The sequence below is a fragment of the Brassica napus genome, chromosome C3 (assembly GCF_020379485.1).
Source record: "Brassica napus cultivar Da-Ae chromosome C3, Da-Ae, whole genome shotgun sequence".
Taxonomy (NCBI): domain Eukaryota; kingdom Viridiplantae; phylum Streptophyta; class Magnoliopsida; order Brassicales; family Brassicaceae; genus Brassica; species Brassica napus.
In genome coordinates, this window is record NC_063446.1 from 55,802,509 (window position 1) to 55,824,562 (window position 22,054).

The 22,054-nt window shown below is 36.0% G+C and overlaps 3 protein-coding genes and 1 pseudogene across 4 annotated transcripts; all 4 read right to left on the reverse strand.

Annotated features, from left to right (window-relative positions):
• Positions 1-34: 34 nt before the first annotated feature.
• Positions 35-7,041, reverse strand: LOC106361758 (trans-Golgi network-localized SYP41-interacting protein 1). Of its 2 annotated transcripts, none has more exons than XM_048750854.1 (8): positions 6,633-7,041; positions 6,423-6,530; positions 3,327-6,329; positions 1,798-2,632; positions 1,084-1,715; positions 756-894; positions 565-646; positions 35-470 (listed from the first exon to the last, which is right to left on the reverse strand). In XM_048750854.1, exons 1-8 carry the CDS (start codon positions 6,783-6,785, stop codon positions 368-370), a joined length of 5,055 nt encoding a protein of 1,684 aa, XP_048606811.1. In that variant the 5' UTR covers positions 6,786-7,041; the 3' UTR covers positions 35-367. The 2 variants fall into 2 exon arrangements, with proteins under 2 accessions (XP_048606811.1, XP_013657018.1); XM_013801564.3 differs by having other exon boundaries at positions 3,327-6,335.
• A 2,323-nt stretch (positions 7,042-9,364) lies between these two features.
• BNAC03G75840D (E3 ubiquitin-protein ligase AIRP2) lies at positions 9,365-11,418 on the reverse strand. The gene is made up of 4 exons (XM_013801563.3): positions 10,730-11,418; positions 10,262-10,418; positions 10,093-10,159; positions 9,365-10,014 (listed from the first exon to the last, which is right to left on the reverse strand). The coding sequence occupies exons 1-4, from the start codon at positions 10,807-10,809 to the stop codon at positions 9,566-9,568; spliced, it is 753 nt and encodes a 250-aa protein (XP_013657017.1). The 5' UTR covers positions 10,810-11,418; the 3' UTR covers positions 9,365-9,565.
• Positions 11,419-11,608: 190 nt separating this feature from the next.
• Positions 11,609-13,050, reverse strand: LOC125583610 (annotated as a pseudogene).
• A 128-nt stretch (positions 13,051-13,178) lies between these two features.
• Positions 13,179-15,676, reverse strand: LOC106361756 (3-oxoacyl-[acyl-carrier-protein] reductase 2, chloroplastic). Its single transcript, NM_001316054.1, has 11 exons — positions 15,427-15,676; positions 15,192-15,346; positions 14,851-14,904; positions 14,434-14,514; positions 14,315-14,360; positions 14,147-14,241; positions 14,044-14,076; positions 13,832-13,966; positions 13,642-13,735; positions 13,465-13,547; positions 13,179-13,399 (listed from the first exon to the last, which is right to left on the reverse strand). The coding sequence occupies exons 1-11, from the start codon at positions 15,602-15,604 to the stop codon at positions 13,367-13,369; spliced, it is 987 nt and encodes a 328-aa protein (NP_001302983.1). The 5' UTR covers positions 15,605-15,676; the 3' UTR covers positions 13,179-13,366.
• Between the last annotated feature and the right edge of the window lie 6,378 nt (positions 15,677-22,054).

Consider the following 22,054-nt stretch of genomic DNA (forward strand, 5'->3'; position numbering starts at 1 on the left):
AGAGCCTCTTCGGGACCCATTGAGAGTTCTCTAATATCACAAAACTTTCGTACTGTCATTACAAACTTAAAAGTCAGACGCAAAAGGCGCAAAACTGTTCTTAAGTCCTGGAACAAATGTTCATGACAAAACCACCTGTAATAACGTACTGAGTCCTAATTAAATATTCTAGGACTATGAAACCGAAGAACTAGATGAAAAGAGGCTGAGACATTATTCAGGATATACAAGAGGACACCTATATCATTCTCTTCTTACGGGGTCGACAAAGAATGGGAAGAATAGGGAAAAAGAGCAATTTGTGTGTGTTATGTTGTGTAGTTTCATGTGGGAGAGGCCTAAGAGATATCAAATCACCCGTCTCTTGTTACAAGATGGAAGCTAGGAGCCACAGATGCAATAAGAGACTGTATACCATAACGCCAAGCCTTGCTTGTGGACGGCTCATTAATACTCTTCCACCTGAGACCCTGCATTGCACACAAATCAAACACCACACTCAATAACATGAACAAAAACTCAGGAGCCCTTTCAAATCAGTTTTGTTATGACTTGAGTGTTTACCATATTCCATCGACACGATCTGCTATCATCTTTCCTTGCGTTGGAATCAGACCAGACATGTTGAGAGACTTGAAAACATGTCCTGCCAAAGAAAAATACATTTTGTTTATTAAGATGAGTGAGCTTAGAGGCTCAAGGTCATACTTTTAGCAATATACGAGATATAGATACGTAGACGCCTCAGTTCTGACCTTTATCTTCATCTGCTTCGTTGTGGTTCATCAGATGCTCGGACTCTGAATCTATGTTGATTGCAAGATGATCCGTTGATGCTTTCCTCACCATTCTCACTTGCGCTGCTGTAGGCACCGCTGATATTGATTTTTTTCCCTGAGCACAAAACATTTCCAACCCAAATTTTAAGATAAAAAAAAAAGAGACCTTAGCTAACTCACTGCTTCTAAATATTCAAAATAACAATATCTAGTTCATAACTTAGCTGCAGATATAGTAAAAAATAGATGGCATCCACAAGGGTCAATAATAAGCTGAGATAACACAAGATAAATTTTTTTTTACCTTGTCCTCAATCTCAGATATCTCTGAGGAAGAAGATGCTCTTGGTGCTTCAAAGATGCTCCTTTCATGAACAACAACATCAGGCTGAATGGCTTTGCTTTGAAGTTTATCCTCAAACTCTTTGATTTTGAGTGATAATTTCTCCACAAGTTTGTCACTGCTGACTAACTTTAGACCAAGTTCTTGTGCCTTTGATTTTGAACTCTCTGACTCTAGTATAAGGGAAGCTATTTTTATCTCTAGTGCTTGTAAGAGTTTCCATGACTCAGAGAAGTCTAGGTCTTCAACAGGATCATTACCCAGCAGTTTCTCCAAGCCAGATATAACCTTGGACAATTCTTTATTTGCCTTCACTAGCTCTTGCTCGGTTGTGCTATTTGCTTCAGCTGTCTCCTTTAAACCTTGAATTTCAAGATCCTTTGCTGCCAAGGTGGAGTTGAGTTCTTTTTGTCCATATGATATCTGATGCTGCATCTTAGTAACACTATCAACAACCGCGAATAGCTTCTTTACATCATATACACTCTGTGGATCTAACTCATTGACCTGATCTACTGAAGGCATCTCAATACCATTTATCTTGTCAAAAAGGGCACGTATATCAGATGCTGGAATTAGGTTTTCCTTTGCTTCTGCAACTCGAAGAAACAATTTTAGTAAAGTGGTAAGGAACTGAGAGAGAGGACAAAAGAAAAGAAAAAAATATATATATACCTTGCTCTTGCACTTGCAGTTTATTATATAATGTAGAAAGCTCCACCTCTTTTTCATGCCATTTCTCTTCTTCGGCTTTGAGATTTTCCAACTGAAGTTTCAGATCTTTGCAAAGCGCTTCCGTAGATTCCACCTTGGCCTCGGAACTTGAAACCTTAGTTTGGTTTACATCTCTTTCTAACACAACCTTTTCTAAAGCGGTAGATGTTTCTTTTAGTCTGTCCTCCATATCTCGGATGAGAACAGCAGCTGCATTACTTGTTCTCTCAAAGAGCTTAAGAGTAGTGCATGCCTTCTCCGCGGCACAAGATAGTTCTTTCGCTCTCCGGGACCATTCACTTACATCAAGAAGCTCTTGTGGATGTTCGGCTGATTCAGTCTCAGCACCGTTGTAATTTTCTTGGAACTGAACCAACTCTAGAAGGTCGTTTTTCACTTCCAACTGCAGTTCGCTGGCAGCCTCGCTGCATACAGACATCAAAGATGACAAGTCTGTTTCTAATGCAGCTATAGTGTTTTCCTTTTCGCGGAGAATATCTTCAGCACTCCTCACCTGTTCTTGCAGGGACTCGTTATGACCCATGACGTTTATCACATCAGCCCTTGCTGCTGTCATGTTGTCCATCAAAGCCGCAATGAGTGTGTCAATGGAAGTTGAGAAAACCTCGAAGTTTTTCTCGAGTGTTTTGTTTCTCAGCTTGATCCCCTCTGTGATCTTCCTAAGGGATGATGAAATTTCGTCTTCATCAGGTGTATTCTCTTGGCTATTCTCCAGCTCTGTATCCACTGAATCATCAAGACCACTCAACAAGGATTTTGCCACAGTAGAATCATCCTGGAAATAAACAGCGCCAAGAGAATATCATTATCATAAATTCGTCAAGAGAAGATCCATAAAGTGTGGTCAATCTGTATACATGTGCACATGCTGGATAGATGTATGCGCTATTAAAAAAATGATTTACAGAATAGTATTCATCATTCTTACATCCGATTAATTAATTTCTACAGAGAACATATTCTGGCTAGAGTGTGCATCCTTGTAAACAACACATTGGAGATTTCTATAAAATAAAGCATTGACAAAAATCGGTTATGGCCAAAACGATTTTCTTAAAATCTGATCTATGCAATTTAAATCGATCTAAATTGGTCTTTAATCAAACAACAATGTTAGTGCAAATTCATAAATTTGACTAATCTCATTTTTTTTTTGTATATCAAAACTTTAGAATTTATCAAAATAATTTTATAATTAGAACAAAAAACTAAAATATCTAACATAAATGTAAAATATAAAAAATATATATCAATATTCTTTAAACCATGCCCTCATAATCCGTATAGTTGCTAGTCCTCTATAAAGCCCCTAGTTACCATCTAGCTATTTCTTGAACATTGAAATAAAGCATGTTTGAAACCAATAAAAAAGTGCAAAAAGGAATGATGAAGGTAAGCAGTAAACTGATATGTAAAAAGTCGGTAAACAATAGAAGGATTGATATGGTAAGGTTCAAGAATACTCTTACCTCTGTAACGTTTTCCATTTCCCCAGCCAATCCCTTCTCACCAAAATTTATCATGATATCTCTGGCAATGACATCAATGTCTCCAAGGCTCCTAAATTTCCTTTCAAGAAACTCATTCACCCTGGAAATCACCCCTCCATCCTTCAGAACCATCTGGAGATTATCAAGATGAGCAATAACCTCCATAGATTTGCTCTGTGAGTTTCCATTTGATCCAGCCAACTCTTCCATGCACACATTAAGTTTACTACTCAGAGTTGATTTCTCCACTTCAGCTTTCACCATTTCTCCTTGTAAGACAGAAAGGCTATTCTCCGCCTTCATCAGTGCCTCTTCCAGGGATCCTATTGTCAAGGAAGCCTCAGCCATCTTGCTACGCTCTAACTCTAACTCATTCTTCAAATTTGTAGTCAGAGCTTTGTCATCTTCAATTTGTTTGGACAGTGAATCCATGTTGCTTTCGGTCTGAGTAAGTGTATCTTTAAGTGATTGTATGGTGCTATTTGCTTCTGTTAATTTGTTGTTCACCTTCTCACGCTCCATCTCTGCAGTAGCAGTACTGCTTTGAGCCTCTTCCTTTTCACTGATGATATCAGATATATTTCTTTCAGCCTGCTTAAGTGCAGCTTCAAGTGTATTCCTAATTGCACAAGCTTCATCCAGCTCGCTAGACAGAGAGGAGGCTTCTCCAACTGCTTTCTGCAGCTCAAGTTCTACAAGCTCCTTGGCAGCTTGAACTTGTCTATTCTCCTCAGCGAGTCGATCTATGTTACCCTCTGCAGCAGACAAGGCATCCTCAACCAACTTCAAGGCTGTGTGGGCTTCTGCTAACTTACTAGCTAATGTATTTGCTTCTTCTTTTACCTTTTCTAGCTCTTCTTGTTCCTCTACTCTAGCTTCCTGCACTTCCTTGAAGTACCCAACAAGTCTGTCAATCTTTTCTGAAGAATCCTCAGTTGCTAAATCAACAGGGATGCTCATCACTTTCTGCAACAAGGTGTCATTCAGCGATAAAGACTGCTTAAGTTCATCTCTTTCGTCTTTAACAGCAACAAGCTCATCCTCTAGCTCATTTGTCCGCTCTAAGTCTCCTGATAACGCACTTATCTGATTCTTGTAGCTATCCACCGTACCAGTTAGCTCCTGCAGCTCCAGCATCAGCTTCTCGATCTCAGAGTTCTTCTCATCCAACTGAGCTTTCAACTTCTCCCTATCTTGAACAAGTCCCTTGCCTTTCTTGATAGCCATGGAGAGTTTGTCTTTGAGCAAAGCAGATTTCTCCTCTGACCTCTCAAGATCAGTCTCCAAAGCAATTTTTTCTTCTTTCACCGAAGCAAGTTCATTTGAGAGATTGCTTACCTGCAAGCTATCCTCTCCTAACATTTCCTTACAAAGTGATAACTCCAGACCACTAGCATAAAGGAGACTTTGAAGTCTTTCAAATAACTCTTCGTTGCCATAAGTACTCTCACTAGAGTCCCTGAGTTTCTTTTCTATCTGATCTAAAGATCTATCAACAAGGAGAGCATGATGTTCAACTCCTTCTGTCATCATCAAGCCAGAGGTTTCCACAAGCCTCCTAACAGTTTCCTCTCTCTCCAAAGAATCTCTCTCGGCAGTTTCCTCCAATGCTTTAAACCTCAAAGTTATATCATCAAGCTCCTCTCTAATGCTACTTTTCTCCTCCATTTCTGCTGAAAGAGACGTACTTAATCTTTCTATCTGGTTCTGCAACGCGCTAACTTCATCCTTTGAATGTAAAAATGATTCACTAAGCCAAGTTAGGCGAGCTTCTAAGGTGGATTCGGAGATCTCCTCAGGTAAGTCAATAGAGAAGTTCATATCTTTAAGCCTGTTGTATTCCTGAGAAACATTTTGAAGCTCTTCCCTCTCTTCTACAAGTGACCTAACCTTCTCAATGATATCTTCAGAGCTATCATTAATGTGTGACAAGATGGTTTCTATGTTTTCAATGATTGAGCTCTTTGACGACGCCACTTCTTGATATGATGCAACCATAGCTTCGGATTTCACTAACTCCCCTTTGATGAGTTCTGATTCATCCAATGCTTGTAGTTTCATCAAACACTCTTCAAGTTCTTTTGCTTTCTCATCTAAAGACTGTTCTACCTCTCTCTTAGCTACCTCACATGCTTCCAAGGATACAGACTTATCATGCAGTTCATCTGCCATCTCAGCTAAAGATTGCTCAAGCTGTCCCTTGAGTAACTCACAAGTTTCAAGAGCAACCGTCTTCTCTTGTAACTCAGCCAACCTATTCTCAAGCTCCGTTGTTTTCTCAGATATTTGATGCTTTAACGCGTCCCGGTTCTGAACCAACGCCTTCCCCTTCGTTACAGCCATGCTGAGCTTCTCTTTCGTGTTGACACACCTCGTCTTCTCCTGCTCAAGCTCTGTCCTCATGGACTCGATCATTTCTCTATCTTTGCTCATTCCCTCAACCAGTTTCCTGTTCTCATCTTCTAGATGGGTGAGTCTTTCATGAAGGGATGCTTCCTTCTCCTTGAGCTCAAGTAGCTCAGAGCAAGCACCGCCGAGAGCTGAACCAAAATCCTCTTGGAAACGAAGATCCGCATCATCACTAGACAAACACTTCCTCAGCTGATCAGCACCGTAGTAAAACTCAGTGTACTTTGCGCTTAAAAACGCAACTCCGTTTTCAAGATTAGTAATCTTTTCAGAGACGAAAGAGCCAAGCTGGGGCTCCTCTTGCCCAAACACGTTACTAAGAGAAAGCAGAATCCTATCCGTTGCAGCGACAAGTTGTTGCTCCTCCTCGTCCTGTGAGGAAGAAGAAAGCTCTGAGATCTTTGTGGTGAGGTGAGCAATCTCCTCGTCTTTCTTAATGATAATCCCTTGAAGCTCCTTGAGTGCATCGTCATGCTGAATCTTCTCAACTTTGGAATCGTTCTTCTCACCAGTTGAGAGGTTGAACTGTTCCTGCAACGCTACAAGTTCCTTCTCCCTATCCTCCTCCTCCTTCTCATTCTGTGTATATGAATGGTAGAAAATAAAACATAAATTAACAAAAGAAAGATACTTTCAATAATTAACTAAGGAATACATATAAATTACATTGTTATCATCATCTGTGGTGAGAGCTTCCTTGCTAGGTGTATCAAAGTTTAACTCTTCAGGAGCATCAACAAACATATCTTCCTTACTGTCAACGAAAGCTGTTCCCTGCACAATCATTTACCCAATTTTAAGCATCTAAAAATGAACATAAACGATTCGGACAAGAAACAACAAAAGCATATGGTAACATTTTAACAAATCTCACACCTGGTCAGGATCAAGCTCTTGCTCATTTGTCTCGTCGTCATTCTCAATCCCATCAGCAGCTACAGATTCAGCCGAGTCCTGCGGAGGATCATCATCATCATTCACATTTTCATCAGCTACGGAATCAGACGGAGGATCATCATTCTCGTGCATTATCACGATTGAACAGATCCAATTCAGAGATTAGCAATATTCGTGATCGAAACAGGAGAAACTCTACAGACAAAACTGCGAAGAGAGTCTAGAAAATGAAGGTAAGAACTACAAGAAACGGTTTTGCTTTGTTGGTTAGAGTCGGAGATGGACCCGTGAGTAAATAATAAAATCAGCGAGAGAGGAGTAAGAGAGAGGCGTTGCAGAGCAAGACCGACACGGTGCGTTTTGTTTTCTCTCCCGTTTGTGTTTATGTCGTGAGATTGAAGTGTGTGATGTGTCTTAACCAATCAGAAACGTTCGCTTCCGTTTTAGCTTCAGATCACGTGACTTAACTTTTTTAATGTAGTAATCTAATCCAAGGATCACATACTTTTTGTTCAAAAAAAAAAAAAAAAAAAAAGATCACATACTTTTGGTCAAAAAGTATTATTTAATGTGAGACAAAATTAGAATGTGATCATAAAGTTTCTGATGTAATAAAATCTTTAGATACTAAGTTTAATACTAAGTTTCTGAGTATACTAAGTTTAATACTCATTCAGTTTCATAATAAGCGTCACTTTGACATTTTTCATATAGATTAAGAAAATGATTGAATTGTATTTAAGCTGTTATTAGTTATACAATATTTGACCAATACTATTTGAGATAAATAAACTGAAATTAAATATAATTTGCATTTACATTCTAAAATAATATTTTTTGTGCATCAATAAAAAAATGTTTGCTACTATAATTTTGGCTATTTGTTTTCATCATTAAAACTCTATATAAATACGCAGTGTCTGCAACACAATTCCTCACCACGTCACTTTTTATGAATCATCATTAACAAAACCAGAAGTACACCAATGGCGGACTTTATAGGATTGTAAACGAAGAGTTTTGAAGATACTTTTCACAGCAGTTGTAGTTTTCTTAGTTTTATTTATTTATTTGTTTCCTTATTATATAGGATATGCTTTCACATTTTATTTTATTTTATCGCCTATGTTTCGTTTTATCTTTATTTCATAATTAATTTTATATAAGTTTTTGTTTACTCTTATAGATTCATTTTCACGAACTATACTTCAATCACACAAAACAAATAACACAAGTTTTAAAAAACTTTGAAGCTTACTTTATTTACATATCCACAATTTCGTTGAATTTCTTAACATAAATAACATGTAATATTTGTGTCTATGACTTTTACATTTTTAATATCTATATATTCAAACTTATAATTTATTTAAGTTTTCTCACTCCGCGCAGGGTGCGGATAATCACCTAGTGATACTTATTATGAAACAGAGGAGTATTACCATCGGAAATAAAATCTATAATGGTGGATGGGAAGATGAAAATAAGTATAATTTATATTGGAATTCTAAAGTGACTTTTTTTTACTAGTTTCCAAACGGATATTCTTTTTCTACTTTCTGGAGTTTTTTCTCTCTTCCTTCTTTCTTTTATGATGGTATCTTTAACACGCAGTGCTATATGGGAGCTCCAGCAAATACTGTATCTATGTTGACTGACATAGCTTCACTTGTAACTGAAGCACAAATAGAAGGTTTTAATGAAGCTCACAACCATCTCATACGATCTAAAAAACTACTAATTACGAAATTTGTTTTGCTTTGTTTTTCTGACAGTACGTAATGGCTAATTTACAACAATATCTAAGCTACGCCAATTAGTTGGTGTTTTATTGGGCTTGTAATGGACTAATAATGCTCAGTCGTCCGGGAATGAGAGAGTTGATCTCGATGTTAAACCAAATTTCAATTGATAAACGACGTCGTCTACCACAATGCTTGGTTCATGATATACCGGATTTGCTTAGTTTAGCAATTTGTATAGAATGTATTAAATTTGATATAATTGGATGGGGTTTTCTACCAAACGTGAATATCCATCCAGAAGATTCATAAAGAAATTATCTCTAACTAATTAAATTTTTTTCGAAAAGAAACTTGGGACACATGTAAGCAAAGGAAGCTGATCAAACCTTAAACGATATACAGGTTAATGATAGATGATAAAAGGCACTACAAGCAAAAGACACCATCATTTTTTAACACAGAACTTAGCCTACACTTGTCTCTTTTTTGTTTAGTGTTAGAGCCCTTTTAGTTGAAAGTTTGAAACATTACACATTGCAGCGGGGACTTTTCAACTGGCCCCTTACATGATCCTCACAACATTAACCATTATTATGTTTTGGTCATCAAGACTCATCACAGAAAAGAAGAAACCAACCGATTAGTACCATATAAAACAAAAAATAGACTTTAGAACACCAGTAATTTATAACATAGACACTAGCTTATCTTCATGTACTTTTCAGAAAACCTTGGTGTTGATTCTCCAAGCAAGACACCAGTAAAAACCTTAAAATTTGCCTAAATCGTGTTTTCTCTTGCTTTTTCAAATTTGATTCGCGTTAATTCACAACAACTGATCACCTCATTAACCCAATAGATAAAAAGATTTCCCTAACCCCAGCACAAAGGATGGCCAAGTTTCTTAATCTCATCTCGAGACATATGTTTGTGCTATCAAGAAGAAATCAGACAAGAATTGTGCAATATGTAACAGCGAAAAAACATTTTCTCTCTTAATATTTCATAACAAAGGGTACACAATCATCTTATTAACCATAATCTAGAAAAATGAAGGGAAAATCTTGGATCACCAGAATCTTATATACACTTAGTCAAAGGTCTGGGATCTTCCTCTCCCCCTCTCTCTACACCCACCCACCACTGATGTGTCTTCCCACAATAAAATCATATCAAGTACTCGTTGTACCCTAAGAAGACAGCTTCAGGATAATCTTTAGGCAGACTATTAATGTGTAGATAGAACCTAAAAAGATCCTCTTTCGTAACAGTCTCTGGATCCACCACATCTTCATCACAAGTAAGCACCCAAAGATCCTCCGAGTTAACTCTCTTGATGTTCCCTCGACAAAACGGGCACGACTCGGACTTGGTGTTCCAGTTCCTATAACATTTGATGCACATGGCGTGACAGCAGTTAGGCAACACCATTTTGGTGCAAGGCTCTAAGCAAATCCCACATTCTTCTTCTCTCTCAGAGTCAACGCTGTTAGTCATGAATCTGTTGCCTTCGATGTCATACGTGATGGCTTTTGGATTGGGATACCACAAGGTGTTGTCGCCTGGTGAGTCAGAGAAGTTGATGTGAAGACGCTCTAGTGATGGTAATATAACACCTGCATATAGACAAATCCTCTGTTTCTATAAGACTAAGCCAATAGTGTAAACAACACACACAAACGTGTTAAACTTACAGTAGAACTCTCTGATTGTAGCTTTCCTTCCGTACCTGGATCGATTCCACCTCCCATCAGCACGTACCTGTATACAAGATCAAGAAGAAAACAATCAGCTTCCAACCTCATACACAAGCACAAGCCGTGGAAGAAACTACCATATGGTAAATTGGTAACAAGTAAGAACCTTGTAGATGAGTATGTGGAAGAAATCAAAATATCTTGGGAGGAGACATGAGAAATCCATCCATTGCAGGAGGAATATGAAGAACGGAGCCAAATTGCTGCAGACCAGTTTCACCTGAAGTCGAACACCGCTCTTTCCCATGGGAATCTCGGCAGCCCTGAGTCAAAATTATGACGCTAATCAGTTACTAATATATCTTTCTAATCAAATAACTCGCTTTCTTCAGACAACATATGCTTCAAAGACAGCAACACACAGACACAGATACGATAAAGTTGACAACTTTGGACCAATTCTGCAATATTCCAAGTTTAAGAATGTGCAGAAAACTGAAAGCAAAGTGGGTTTCTGCTGATTGATTCAATCCCCTTAATTAGTCAACTGCTAATTTAATCATCAAAACCCTAAACCCAGAAAATCAGAAACCAAAATTAAAAAGGAAACTCAGATAGAATTGAGATGACTTACAGTCCATTGGCGTGCTCAATGTCAGCCTCAAGAATCTTCAAAGAGTCCATGTAAGAAGACTTGGTCAACTGATAATACATCTCTTCTCCTATTCTCTAAACCCCTTCTCTCGAATTTAAGAAACTATTACAAAAGGGAAAGACAAGAAGAAGAAGAGAGAATCCAAAGTTTGAGTCTTGGAACCAGAGATGAACAAAACAACAGAACACAGATACGTCTGCTTCCTTTCTCCTCGTCTGTGTTATCTCTTCCGTTTTGCTTTATAAATTTTCTAGAAAAGATAAAAGAAAAAGCGACTTTTGATATATTGCGGCCAGAGAAAGAGCCAGCCTTCGTGAAAGCCAAGGCAAAACTGAAAAAAATATATAAATAAAAATCTTATCTCTTTTTTTTCCTCCCAAAAAAAGTTCTTAAATTTTTTTTGACAACTCTTAATTTTTTTTCTGTTACAGAAGAAGAGATGATGAATTGATGATGATGCGATAAGGTCCTTATCTATAAAAACATGTTTTATGCTGTTATGTTGGCAGGTCTTCCTTACCAAATTGGCGTTCTTAATCATCTTCTAATAAAGTATTCAAAGTCTTTAATATCTGTGACCTGTCATAACCAGCATTATTTATTTCCAATTCACTTATGTTAATTATGGAATCAATGTATCAAGTTGTTTTTGAATAATCTGTATTTGCTTCCTGTTGTGTTATTCAAAGATTTATCATTCCAAATTATGAGTATCCACATTGGGGTATCTATCTTATGGATTCGGTGCTTTCGATTACTATTAGTTAGCGTTGACCAAATTTATTTTATCAGAACCAGTTACAAAACCTTCATCCTAAATCCACGAGTCACTCCAGTCAATGTCACAGGCAGTTAAGAACATTAAGTAAAATAATAATGTATTTTTTAACAGTTCAGAAGTTTGTACGTTTTCTATTGACTACAGTGGATAATCTCTTACTAATTAAGTTCGTTGAATAATCAAAATTCAGATGTAATCCTTTGAACGTGACGCGGATCGTGTTGCGAACTGACATACGTAACCCTTAATAAAACCCTACGTTTTTGGTTCTGTAAAACTGTTGTTCTAATCCTTTTCTAAATGCTGGAAATTCTGAACTTTACATCTAGTATACTCCTTTCTAGATTTAGAGTTAATTTTTTAAATATTCTGATTTAAAAAAATAAAATTCAAATTCAAAAATTTTAAGTTGAACTTTGAAAATAAATTGTGAAGTTTTTTTTTTTAATTATAGGTTGTTCCTCCAGTCGAAGGTTTGATCAGCTCACATCTTATGAATGGTAAGACTGTCATAATAAGTAACTGTATATAAAACATTGTTTTATAAAATTACAGAATATTGTTTTATAAAATTACAGAATACGACTATTATTCGTCTGGTTGGTTGTTATTGGTCGTCATTATTGATAAAATTAATTCAAAGTAGCCCATGTATGCGCAAAAGAATGAGAATTTGAATAATTCATACCCTAATTTTTCAATTCAAAAGTAGAATTGAACTAATCAAAGCTTTGGCCTAATGGTTCCATTGACTTGGAAAAGAGGAATCTATCGACCACAAATATACAAATAATACAACTATATGTTTTAAGTTGCAATACAGAAATATAAACGAGAGCCAAGTAAATAAACTGAGCTAAAGGATTAGACAAATGTGTTAGTAGTGTTACGGTCAAGAAACTTCAAGAAGTTAGCTGAGGAAACTTAGAGTTTCTTAACAAACAAGCTTCAGGTTTTGTTAAAGGAAGGATTTGCTTTGCTATGCCTCTTCAAGCCCAAGTGTGAATATCTTTTCATCTTGAGAAACATGTAATCTAAAAGTCATTTACAGTGAGTTTGAGTTTGTTTTTTTCTTGCAATAAGAAAGAAAAGAGCATTTCCACAACCAACACTTTTAAATTTTTTTGAAAGATGTGACAATTAGAATCAGAAAATAATGGGTAAAAGAGAGAAGCAACGTTTAATGTATTAACAAATGAACCAATGGCTCCTTTTGATTTACTTATTATCAGATTTCTTGCGAAGTTCCTTGACCCATTTGAAGCCAAGTATGGCCTTCCCCAAACTGCTTTTGCTTCCATCTTCCTTCTTCGTTTATCTTCTTCTTATCGTCTTCTTTATTTGAATTTGAAGGAGGGTCGGAGTTGTAATCCCATTGATCAGCCCAAGATAGTCCTGAATCCATCTTTTGTTCTATCTTTAAGATTTTGTTGAATGAATAGGTTTAGTAACAAAAGATAAGATAGGGCGAAAGAAAGATTGAGTTCTACTTATTTTTAGACATTATTATTGGTCTGCCTCAGTGTCTATAAGTTTCTTGGTTGCTTATTTTTGGTCTCCTCTGTTTTTAGTTGCTTTTAACTGTGTTAACTGTAACATAAAGGGAAACACACATACACAATCAACTAAAAATAACAAGGATAACCCTTACACACAAAAAAAAACCTCTATTGAAATCAACAAGTTTGTCTACAAGGCTCTTTGATTTATAACATAGTATAAGCAATGAGTTTTACATCTCTCCCCAAACAGAAATAGATATCCGACCAAGTGCCAGAAACAACTCAACTTTGTCTGTTTATTGCCTAAACAAAAGCCGATCTTACCAAATGCTCCTAGATGGCAATACCCCCATCGATGGTGAATGCCTGCAAACAACATCATCAGAAACCAAGGCTAATAACCAAAACTTAATTTAATAGGAGTAGTTAACCTGTCCAGTGATGTAACTGGCTGCAGGACTGAGAGCCAAGAATTCTACCAAGCCAGCCACATCTTCCGGTTGTCCATATCGTCCTGAAAAATTAATCCAGTTTGCTTTGTATCAGAGACATACTAATAACCTACATAAAATAACCGCAACAAATGTAAAATCTTGACTCTCCATTACCTAATGGGATTGTTCCCAAGATTTTCTTTTCCATGTCTTCTCCAAGTTTAGCAGTCATGTCAGATGCAATGAACCCGGGGCAAACCACATTGACCTGTAATAGAGAAAAACCGTTAACAGACCAGACCAACTTAAAAATCTTGTACAAGCAAGCCTCCAAGGAAAGAAAGAGAGAAGCTAGGTCGCGTACGTTAATATTCCTGCTCGCACCCTCTCTGGCAGCAGTCTTGGAGAACCCGATAACTCCAGCTTTAGCAGCAGCGTAGTTTGCTTGGCCAATATTACCAATGAGACCAACAACTGACGCTATGTTGATGATTCTTCCCTGCAAAGGATCCTATGTCAAAACTATACTCGTCTTTGTTCACTTGTTAATCTTATAGAGGAGGAGCTCATTAGTACCTTTCTCTTCTTCATCATTATCTTTGTCGCTGCCTACAGAGAGTAAATATGAGTTTCAGTCCCTGAGTATCAAAATTTCAGGCAGGGTCGCAAGAACACTAACCTGGGTACAGAGGAATACTCCAGTGAGATTCAAATCAATCACTTCATCCCATTGGGACTTCTTCATTCGTATCAACAAGGTATCCCGAGTAATTCCTGAAAGTTATGTAGCCATGTCAGCAAGGTACTAACTAAAAAAATCAACGGGAAACAAGGTTTTCATATATACCTGCATTGTTAACGACGACATCAATGGTTCCCCATGCATCAACAGCCTGCAAAAAACATAATACAGAATGATAAAATTGTATGAGAAACTATAAGATAGTATACAATTTGATCACTTACGGTTTTCATCATGGCATCCACATCAGCCTCTTTGGAGACATCACCCCCAAAAGTAATAGCCTGGCCACCGTATGCCTCAATCTATAGTTCAATAGAGAACAAATGTCAGAATCATAAGGCGAATGGTAGAAGAAGAATACTATTGACAACAGCTGCTGCTATTCTTTAAGCAGTGTGGTTTGAGAGAGTGAATCACAAGAAACAGAATAATGAAAATGCAGGTGTGATTCAGTTCTTTAAGGATTTTTCACTCATTGTTAAAGCTCAAAAGGTGCCACATTTCTTTATAGGTTTCCAATAAAAACATCCCTCCATAATTAACTAATACCTACCTATATGATTTATTGGTCTAAAGTGAGAGACACCACCCGAAATAGAAACCAAGGAAAGAGCTGCAACACAGAATGAATCACACACCTGTTTAGAAACTTGTTCAGCCTCCTTAGCTGACCTAGCATAATTCACCAAGACCTGCAAAGCACAAACACAATGTCTCAGCAGCATTGGACTGTGTTTTTCCTTTCTGAAGAACTAAAACACTAATAACTAAGACTTATAGGTACCAACCACACCAGGGAGAGATAATAACTCAGAAAAAAAAAAGAAAAACGAAGACTAGCATGGTGCAGAGTGAATGATTTAGGGACCAAATCTATAACGAGTATGAATACGTTGAATAAATATAAAAGCAAGAACACCCCCCCCCCCCCAGAACAGAAGAATCCAAAATTGCAGGAGATGGTGTGTAAAGTCTTAACCTTGCAGCCAGCTTTGCCCAGGGAAAGAGCAATGGCTTTACCAATGCCTCGAGAGGCACCAGTGACAACGACAACTGGAGACTCCACTTTCGGAACAGCTTCTTCTTCACCTGTTGATTGCTCAGCAGCAGTGGCTTGAGCTTGAGCTTGAACAACTGATAGGATAGAATCTTCTAATGAGAATGGAGATGATCGAAATGTTAAGGGAACAGAGAGAGAGAGGGGAGCTGAATACCAGTGGAGGAGGAGGTTGCAAACGGGCGTCGCGATCCACATCGCAGCATTCCGAAATGAGGCATCGGAGAATGAACCGGAGCCCATTGCCGGACATGACAGATCTCACGGTAGCCGAGCTTCCCGGCGGCGGTTTTCAAGGAAGTGAGTCTGGGTCCTGCGATGGAGGTGGTGGCCATGGAACGGAGAATGGGTTGTTTAACGGCGAGAGTGGAGATCAGAGAAAAGCCGTCTGTACTAGCGAACCTCGTAAAGATCGAATCCTTGAAGAGGAGAGAGATGGGAAGGAAGAAAAAGTCGTAATCTTGTCTTTCTTCTCTAAACAAATATTTAAATGAAAAAAAAAATATATATATATATATTTAAATGAGAAATTTTCGAAAAGCAGCGATACGAACAAGGTTTGTGTGTGCCCACTGCAGTAGTAGTTGAATTTAGACAGCAAGCTGGAAGTCAAACAGATTGAACCGAACCAATTTTATACCGAACCTGTATATACCCAACATCAAACCAATATGTTATTTATCAATGAGTGTCTTACCATTTAGGACACTTTTTGTTTAGCCACATATCGCTGGAGTGGCACTTTTTATCATGGTTTGGCGGAATTCAGACCAAACTGCCTCTCGCTAAGTGAAGGAAACAAGAAACTAGTTGGTGATTGTGGGAACTTTTTATTTTGGATATATTAATGTGTAGTCAATGGGGACCAAACTAGTTAGAAATTAGTTTATCTATCTATCTATACTAATAAAGTAGACTTTTCGAACAAATAATGACACGTGTCATTCATACATTAGCCGCGTTTCTATTTATTTGTTTCGATTGGACTGTGGAGTTTTGTAATAATTTTTGTTTGGGCTTTAACATTTCGAGCCCAGTAATGAATAAATGTTTCTTCTTGGCTTTGTTTTAGAGCGATAGACTTCTCCGACGAGCTCCAGGATCTTTGAACGAAGCAGAACTTTTCGATTTCTTATCTGTAACGGCGAATTGATTCTTAATTCCCTCACAGGTTCTATGTAATTAACCCACTCCTCCACTCTGCAGGATTCAATCGACCTAATCAGATCCTCAAAGTAACTGGCTCAAGCTACTACTATAAATATCCACAATAACAGCCATGAACATCACAGCTTGGACGAGATCAAGGAGAATAGCCTGTTCTACTAACTGATTACTGAAATGGCGAATTCCTTCATCATCCTTGTCGATTTGAAAGCCAAGTGCTGCTCCAACTCTGCAGAAGTTCGTTTTGCTGAGGTTTGGGCGTTTCCATGATTCTCACAGATTCATTACAGTCATTCTCTCAAGAGAAGGTCACAATCTCAACCAACCAGTAAAGATATAAATCTTTTTCTCCTAGAGGTATTTCTCATTCTAGCCTCTGTAATCGTCTATAGGCTGAAAAACATATGAAATCAATCCTCAACAGTCTTTAGTATATGTCATCTGTTCCTTGGCTATTGAATGCTTACTTGATTCTCTGCATTGTTTTGCTTGGCATGTACACTGAATACTCTGTTTTTTTTCGTTGGTTTGACAGTGTCTGAAGCATCAAAGGAAATGGAAGAGCGTTCCCAATTACACAAAGTCATGGTATGACAGAGGTCTAGAGATCTACCAAGCTGAAAAATACAGGAAGGGGGCACGTAAAAGTATGTCTTTCTCTTATTTTGAAACCTTGGTTATATTGACAGATGAAAAAAATCGTGTTTTTTTTTGTTTTGAACTTGTTTTTGTTTCTAACTTTTTCCGTTTCTTTAAATTGTGATGTAAGACGCACAATGCTAAGGCGTGTATGGATAGACCGTGAACTCGACTATGATGGCAAGAGGGACAGATGGAATTGATATGATCCTTCAACCTACCATCTTTATGAAGCAAAAGAGGATGAGCGAAGAAGTATCTCGAGAGTCTACATGTCCACATGTCTCTCTAATTATTTGCATTAATGTCACATACCATGTTGTGTCTTTGTGTGCACCAGCCGGCAGTGTCTCCGCAAGTGGGATGCTTTACACTGGTGTAAAGAAGCTCGAGACTGTAATGGTGGACGCAGTATGCTTTAGCACCTTCACAAGTTTACTCATAATCCAGAGCTAATCCCACGTAACTCATTGGCATGCAGACTTATTTTCGTTTGTAACTTATGTGTGTCTGTCTCCCTTTTCATTATCTTACTTCTTAATATTTCTTATATTTAATATGAAATTCACATTTTGACAAAAAAAACTCTAGGAGACACTTGGTAAGGTCCAAATTATAATGGGAAAATTGCCAAAATGGAACAAAAATTTAACATAGTTATCCCTATGGTATAAAACCATTTTTGGTCATTTTGTCTCTCTTTTACCCTTTCTATTTGTGAAACTTAATGAAATAAATAGTTTTATGAATAAAAAAATTTATTAAACATATAAAAAATTAATAAAATACCCGTATACACAAATACACATATATTTTTGGTTGAAAAACTTGATATATAAAATTTTTAAATTACGTTCTACTAAAAGTAGAATTCGTTTTCTACGGAAAATGGCTTAGTAGAAAACGAGTTCTAGAATAAACATGTTCATCTACTTTTTTAGAAAGAACAATCTACAATTCTAAATATGGAGAATGCGAATTCTACTAATTGTAAAGATCGCTACTTTTCTCCCGAAAGCAGTTTCTACTTTTATGAAATATTCTAAAATTTCGGGAATATGAAATCTAAACTTAACACGTACATCTACAAGAGGTAGAAACTGCATTCATGAATTTAGTCATGATTCTAAATAGTGTAGAATGTGCATTCTACGGATTAAAAAAACCTGTTTTTTCAAAAATTAAGGAAGTTTTAGTTAAGAAAATATTCTAAAAATATTATTACTTCCTAAAACCGTAAAACGCGTTTTGATCGATTTGCTTTGTCAAAATATCAAAAAAAAAACATTTTGCCTTTTCTTATTCATCAATTTATGATTTTTCCATAGTTTGTCTTGTAATTTTCACAAACTCTTGTTCCATGATGCATATATATACAACATGTGGTGTTTGGGATCAATGAAGAAAAAAATAATTCACATGATGCAAAGAGTTCGTAAAGAGTTCGTTCTACTCGTATTGATGATAGGATGCTGGCAGAGTCATAGAGTTCCTAGTCTCTTTTGCAGTTTCGGTTAGTCTCTGGATGTTTTAGATAAGTGGATATTTAATACATGAGTAACAGAGTTGTACTGTCGTTTAGGATGTGAAGATTTCAATTTGTATGGTAAAAGCCTCTGTATAAAAATTGGTGTCAAGCTTCTAAGGTTTGAGATTGCAATTGTCATATACAAACAAATCCCTCTTTAGAAGGAAACGAATGTACCCTATTATTTCTTTGTAATTAAATAAGAAAGCCGGATGATTTTGCAACACAAATGTAAGTACTGTCTAAAGAAGAGGTCTTGATAGAAAATGCAAGTGTTTTTGAAGCTTGGTTTGAGGATTTTTCTAAGTGTCTTTGAAGTTTCAAATCAAGATCGCAACTCTCTTATAGAGCAAGCCAAGTTATTGATTGAGTTGGGGCTTGGAAGCTTCCATGAGTCTAGCTCTCAACCTACAAGAAAGACAGCAACGTGAGCCAGAAGTTCATAGCAAGGGAAACCATAAATGTGCATAATCACTATTCTAATAGGCTGTCTTTTATGATAGTATTTTGTACTACAACAGAGTGGGATCAATCAAAGCGCAAATGAGTCATTTCAGGATGCAGAACATAACACTATCACTACTAATAATATAGCTACATGTACAACGAGCAACAAAAACTGAGACACTGGTAGAAAATAGAAGCTCTGAAACCACAAGTCTCAACTCACAAACAATCTTCAAGTCTGAACTCGCAAACAATCTTCCAACCAAACGCTAGAGAATCCACAATCTAAACTGATCTCTAACCAACTTAGAACAGTGTATTGGATATCGAACACTAGAATTATTCTGGTTATTTTGTGAGCATGAGACTTACACTCAGATGGAGAGAATAACATGAAGTGCTTCCACCGGAAGAGAGAGTCGATTTCACTGAGAAGCTCAGAAATCGCACAAACACGTCGAGAGAGAGAGAGAGACAGAGAGGCAGCGTAAGATGAAGGGTTTCCGCCGAAAGAGAGAGTGGATTACGCCGTTGGCTGGTCTCGCTGATGATTTCACCGAGAGAAGTTGTGTTTGTCGACTTCGGCTATCACTTCGCCGAAGTGTTCATCGAGAGAGATAGGTTAGGCGGCGTAATTGTTTTTAATTCAATTTCCTTTTATTTTTATTTAATTAAGTGTAATTAAATAAATATGAGTAATTATATTTTACTGATTAAGTGTGATTAATATAAAGTTAACTTTGGGATTATTGAAAATATTATACTATAGGGACAACTTCAAAGTGATATTATACTAAGGGGACAATGAAGTTGAATTTTTGTTCCGTTTTAGCAATTTTCCCTATAATGGTTTGGGAGATTAGTTTAAGATTCACCTACCCTAAATGTTCTACGTGATTGGAAAAAAAGTAATCAGCACTTTTAAAAACAACAATTGTAAGGTAATCCCACTCAAGAGTAAACTATTGTAAGGTAGTCCACTTGAGTCATTAATTTAAATGTGCTACTCACCTGTATCAATAGAATGTTGTCATTAATAAGAAGAGTTCTCACAGTCACATTTAATAAATAAACGCTTCAAGAATCCAACTATCTTAGGACTTTTATGCTTAATTATTTACTCTTTCTTCAATTGGCGTCTGGATTTATACATGGAGATATAGGGTATGGTAACTGGTAACGCCATCTACGTAAGGTTCAATATTAGTAGCAAATCGTAGAGGTCTCCTCCCATCAGTCGCTAACGTACTTCTCCATTATTTATGTTCTTACAGGAGGACACTTCCTAATTTACGTGAGTTATACCCATAACATGGAATTGATAACAAGTCTCAAAGCTTATGGAACAGCAAAATTAGTAAGAAACAAAATGATGGATCTCCAGAAATCATCGAAAAATCATTGTAAGTTTCGAAACAGAAACTCTGCAGTTTTGATGTGCATAATTGTTTGCTTAATGACATATTCTTTGATTGTTTTGCGCTGGAGTATAAAGCTAATATGTTTTTTTGTTCTATTTTATTATGTAATTATATATGATTTTCTATGTTTGATTAGATAGGAATTATATACTTGCATTCAATACAGCCAACACGGAAAATATTAAAAAGTTAGTTACTTTCTTTAGTTTGTCGTTCAAAGAAAAAAAAACAATTTTCAAAAAACATTTGTATCCAGTTTGGTTCATCTTAATTTCTAGATTACTAATGATTATGTTTTATTTGATATCATAGGGTATGAAACTCAAGTAAAATTCTGCTAAAAATATAATATTTTATTAATTTATAACAACATTAATCTATAAAAATAGTTTCAATTAGCATGAGCGAAATTTCCAACAAGTTTTTTTTAATAAAAAGTTTAACCAATGCTAAAATAATCTACAAAAACATAATTAGTCAAACATTAGAAACTAAAGAATTTTTTTATTATAAACTGAAAATTTAATATAAACTGAAACACACATATATTATAAAACATCATTTGTTGTTACATAATATATACTAATTATTATTTATGACATCATTGAAACTATTCATATATACTTTAAAATATAACTTTTTTTTATAATTTTATCACATTAGATTTGATTTTAAATTGATTTAGCTTGGAAGTGGTTGTATTAATTTATTATCGTGAAAAGTTAGTTATTGTAATAATATTAAAATCTGATACTCTTAGAAATAAAAAAATATTAGTTGTTCTTAATTTAGTTTTTTTTCAATTACATCAAACTGAAATGAAAATCAAATATAAAAAATATAAATCATTATATTTTCCTTAATTTTTAATTTAATAATTTTGTGTTTTCTGACAAAAAAAGAATTGTTAGTGGTCTTTTTAATTCAAAACCAACAAAATCTAATAAAATTTAAAATATAATTATAGAATAAAAAGAAATTTCAAATATTTTATAACATTAAAATATATTTTGATATAAAATTATTTTAGTGTAAAATCTACGGCCCGTAGAGCGGGCCAACCCCTAGTTTTATTTATTTCTGAGTTATTACGGTAGATTTACAGAAAGAAAGAAGTTTTTGTGAATCGTTAGATGTGCTTAGTAAAAGTAGTTCGTAGGGCTAGGATTATTTGAACTTTTTAATACTACTAATATCAATTCTCCTTCTATTTTTTTATGTGATTATTTTCAAATATTAAAGTATAAAAATAAATAATTTTGATGTAATAAGCTAAAATATTTTATCTTCTGCATTTTAAGATACATTTTCATATATATATTTTAACGATTATATAAAAATGTATGTATATAAAAAATGTGGACGGAAAAAATCTGAACATGTAAAAAAATTACATAAACAAAAAAGATGTGGACATGGATGGATGAAGAAAGTGAAAAAAAATTAAAAAGCTCTAACACAAAAGTTGTTTTGTGTTCGTAGTTGAGGAAGCTTAGCAGAAACCATTTCTTGTGGATGAATCTTGTTTAAAGAGATTGGAGATTATATTTCTGCCCCTAATCGTTATGACTAAATGGGTGGAC

Bases quoted from the DNA above. Each gene is read 5' to 3' on its own strand.
- LOC106361756 (NM_001316054.1), bottom strand. From the start codon at position 15,604: ATGGCCACCACCTCCATCGCAGGACCCAGACTCACTTCCTTGAAAACC. The intron at 13,736-13,831 runs GTACGCGACCTA...TCTCTATTACAG, and splicing joins GTGCGAGCAGGAATATTAAC to GTCAATGTGGTTTGCCCCGG. The intron at 13,400-13,464 runs GTTAACTACTCC...TGTTGTTTGCAG, and splicing joins CCAGTTACATCACTGGACAG to GCATTCACCATCGATGGGGG.
- LOC106361758 (XM_013801564.3), bottom strand. From the start codon at position 6,785: ATGCACGAGAATGATGATCCTCCGTCTGATTCCGTAGCTGATGAAAAT. The intron at 1,716-1,797 runs GTATATATATAT...TTCGAGTTGCAG, and splicing joins ACTGCAAGTGCAAGAGCAAG to AAGCAAAGGAAAACCTAATT. The intron at 647-755 runs GTCAGAACTGAG...TTTCTTTGGCAG, and splicing joins CGAAGCAGATGAAGATAAAG to GACATGTTTTCAAGTCTCTC.
- BNAC03G75840D (XM_013801563.3), bottom strand. From the start codon at position 10,809: ATGTATTATCAGTTGACCAAGTCTTCTTACATGGACTCTTTGAAGATT. The intron at 10,419-10,729 runs GTAAGTCATCTC...ATTTTGACTCAG, and splicing joins ATTGAGCACGCCAATGGACT to GGCTGCCGAGATTCCCATGG. The intron at 10,015-10,092 runs GTAAGTTTAACA...GTCTATATGCAG, and splicing joins TACAATCAGAGAGTTCTACT to GTGTTATATTACCATCACTA.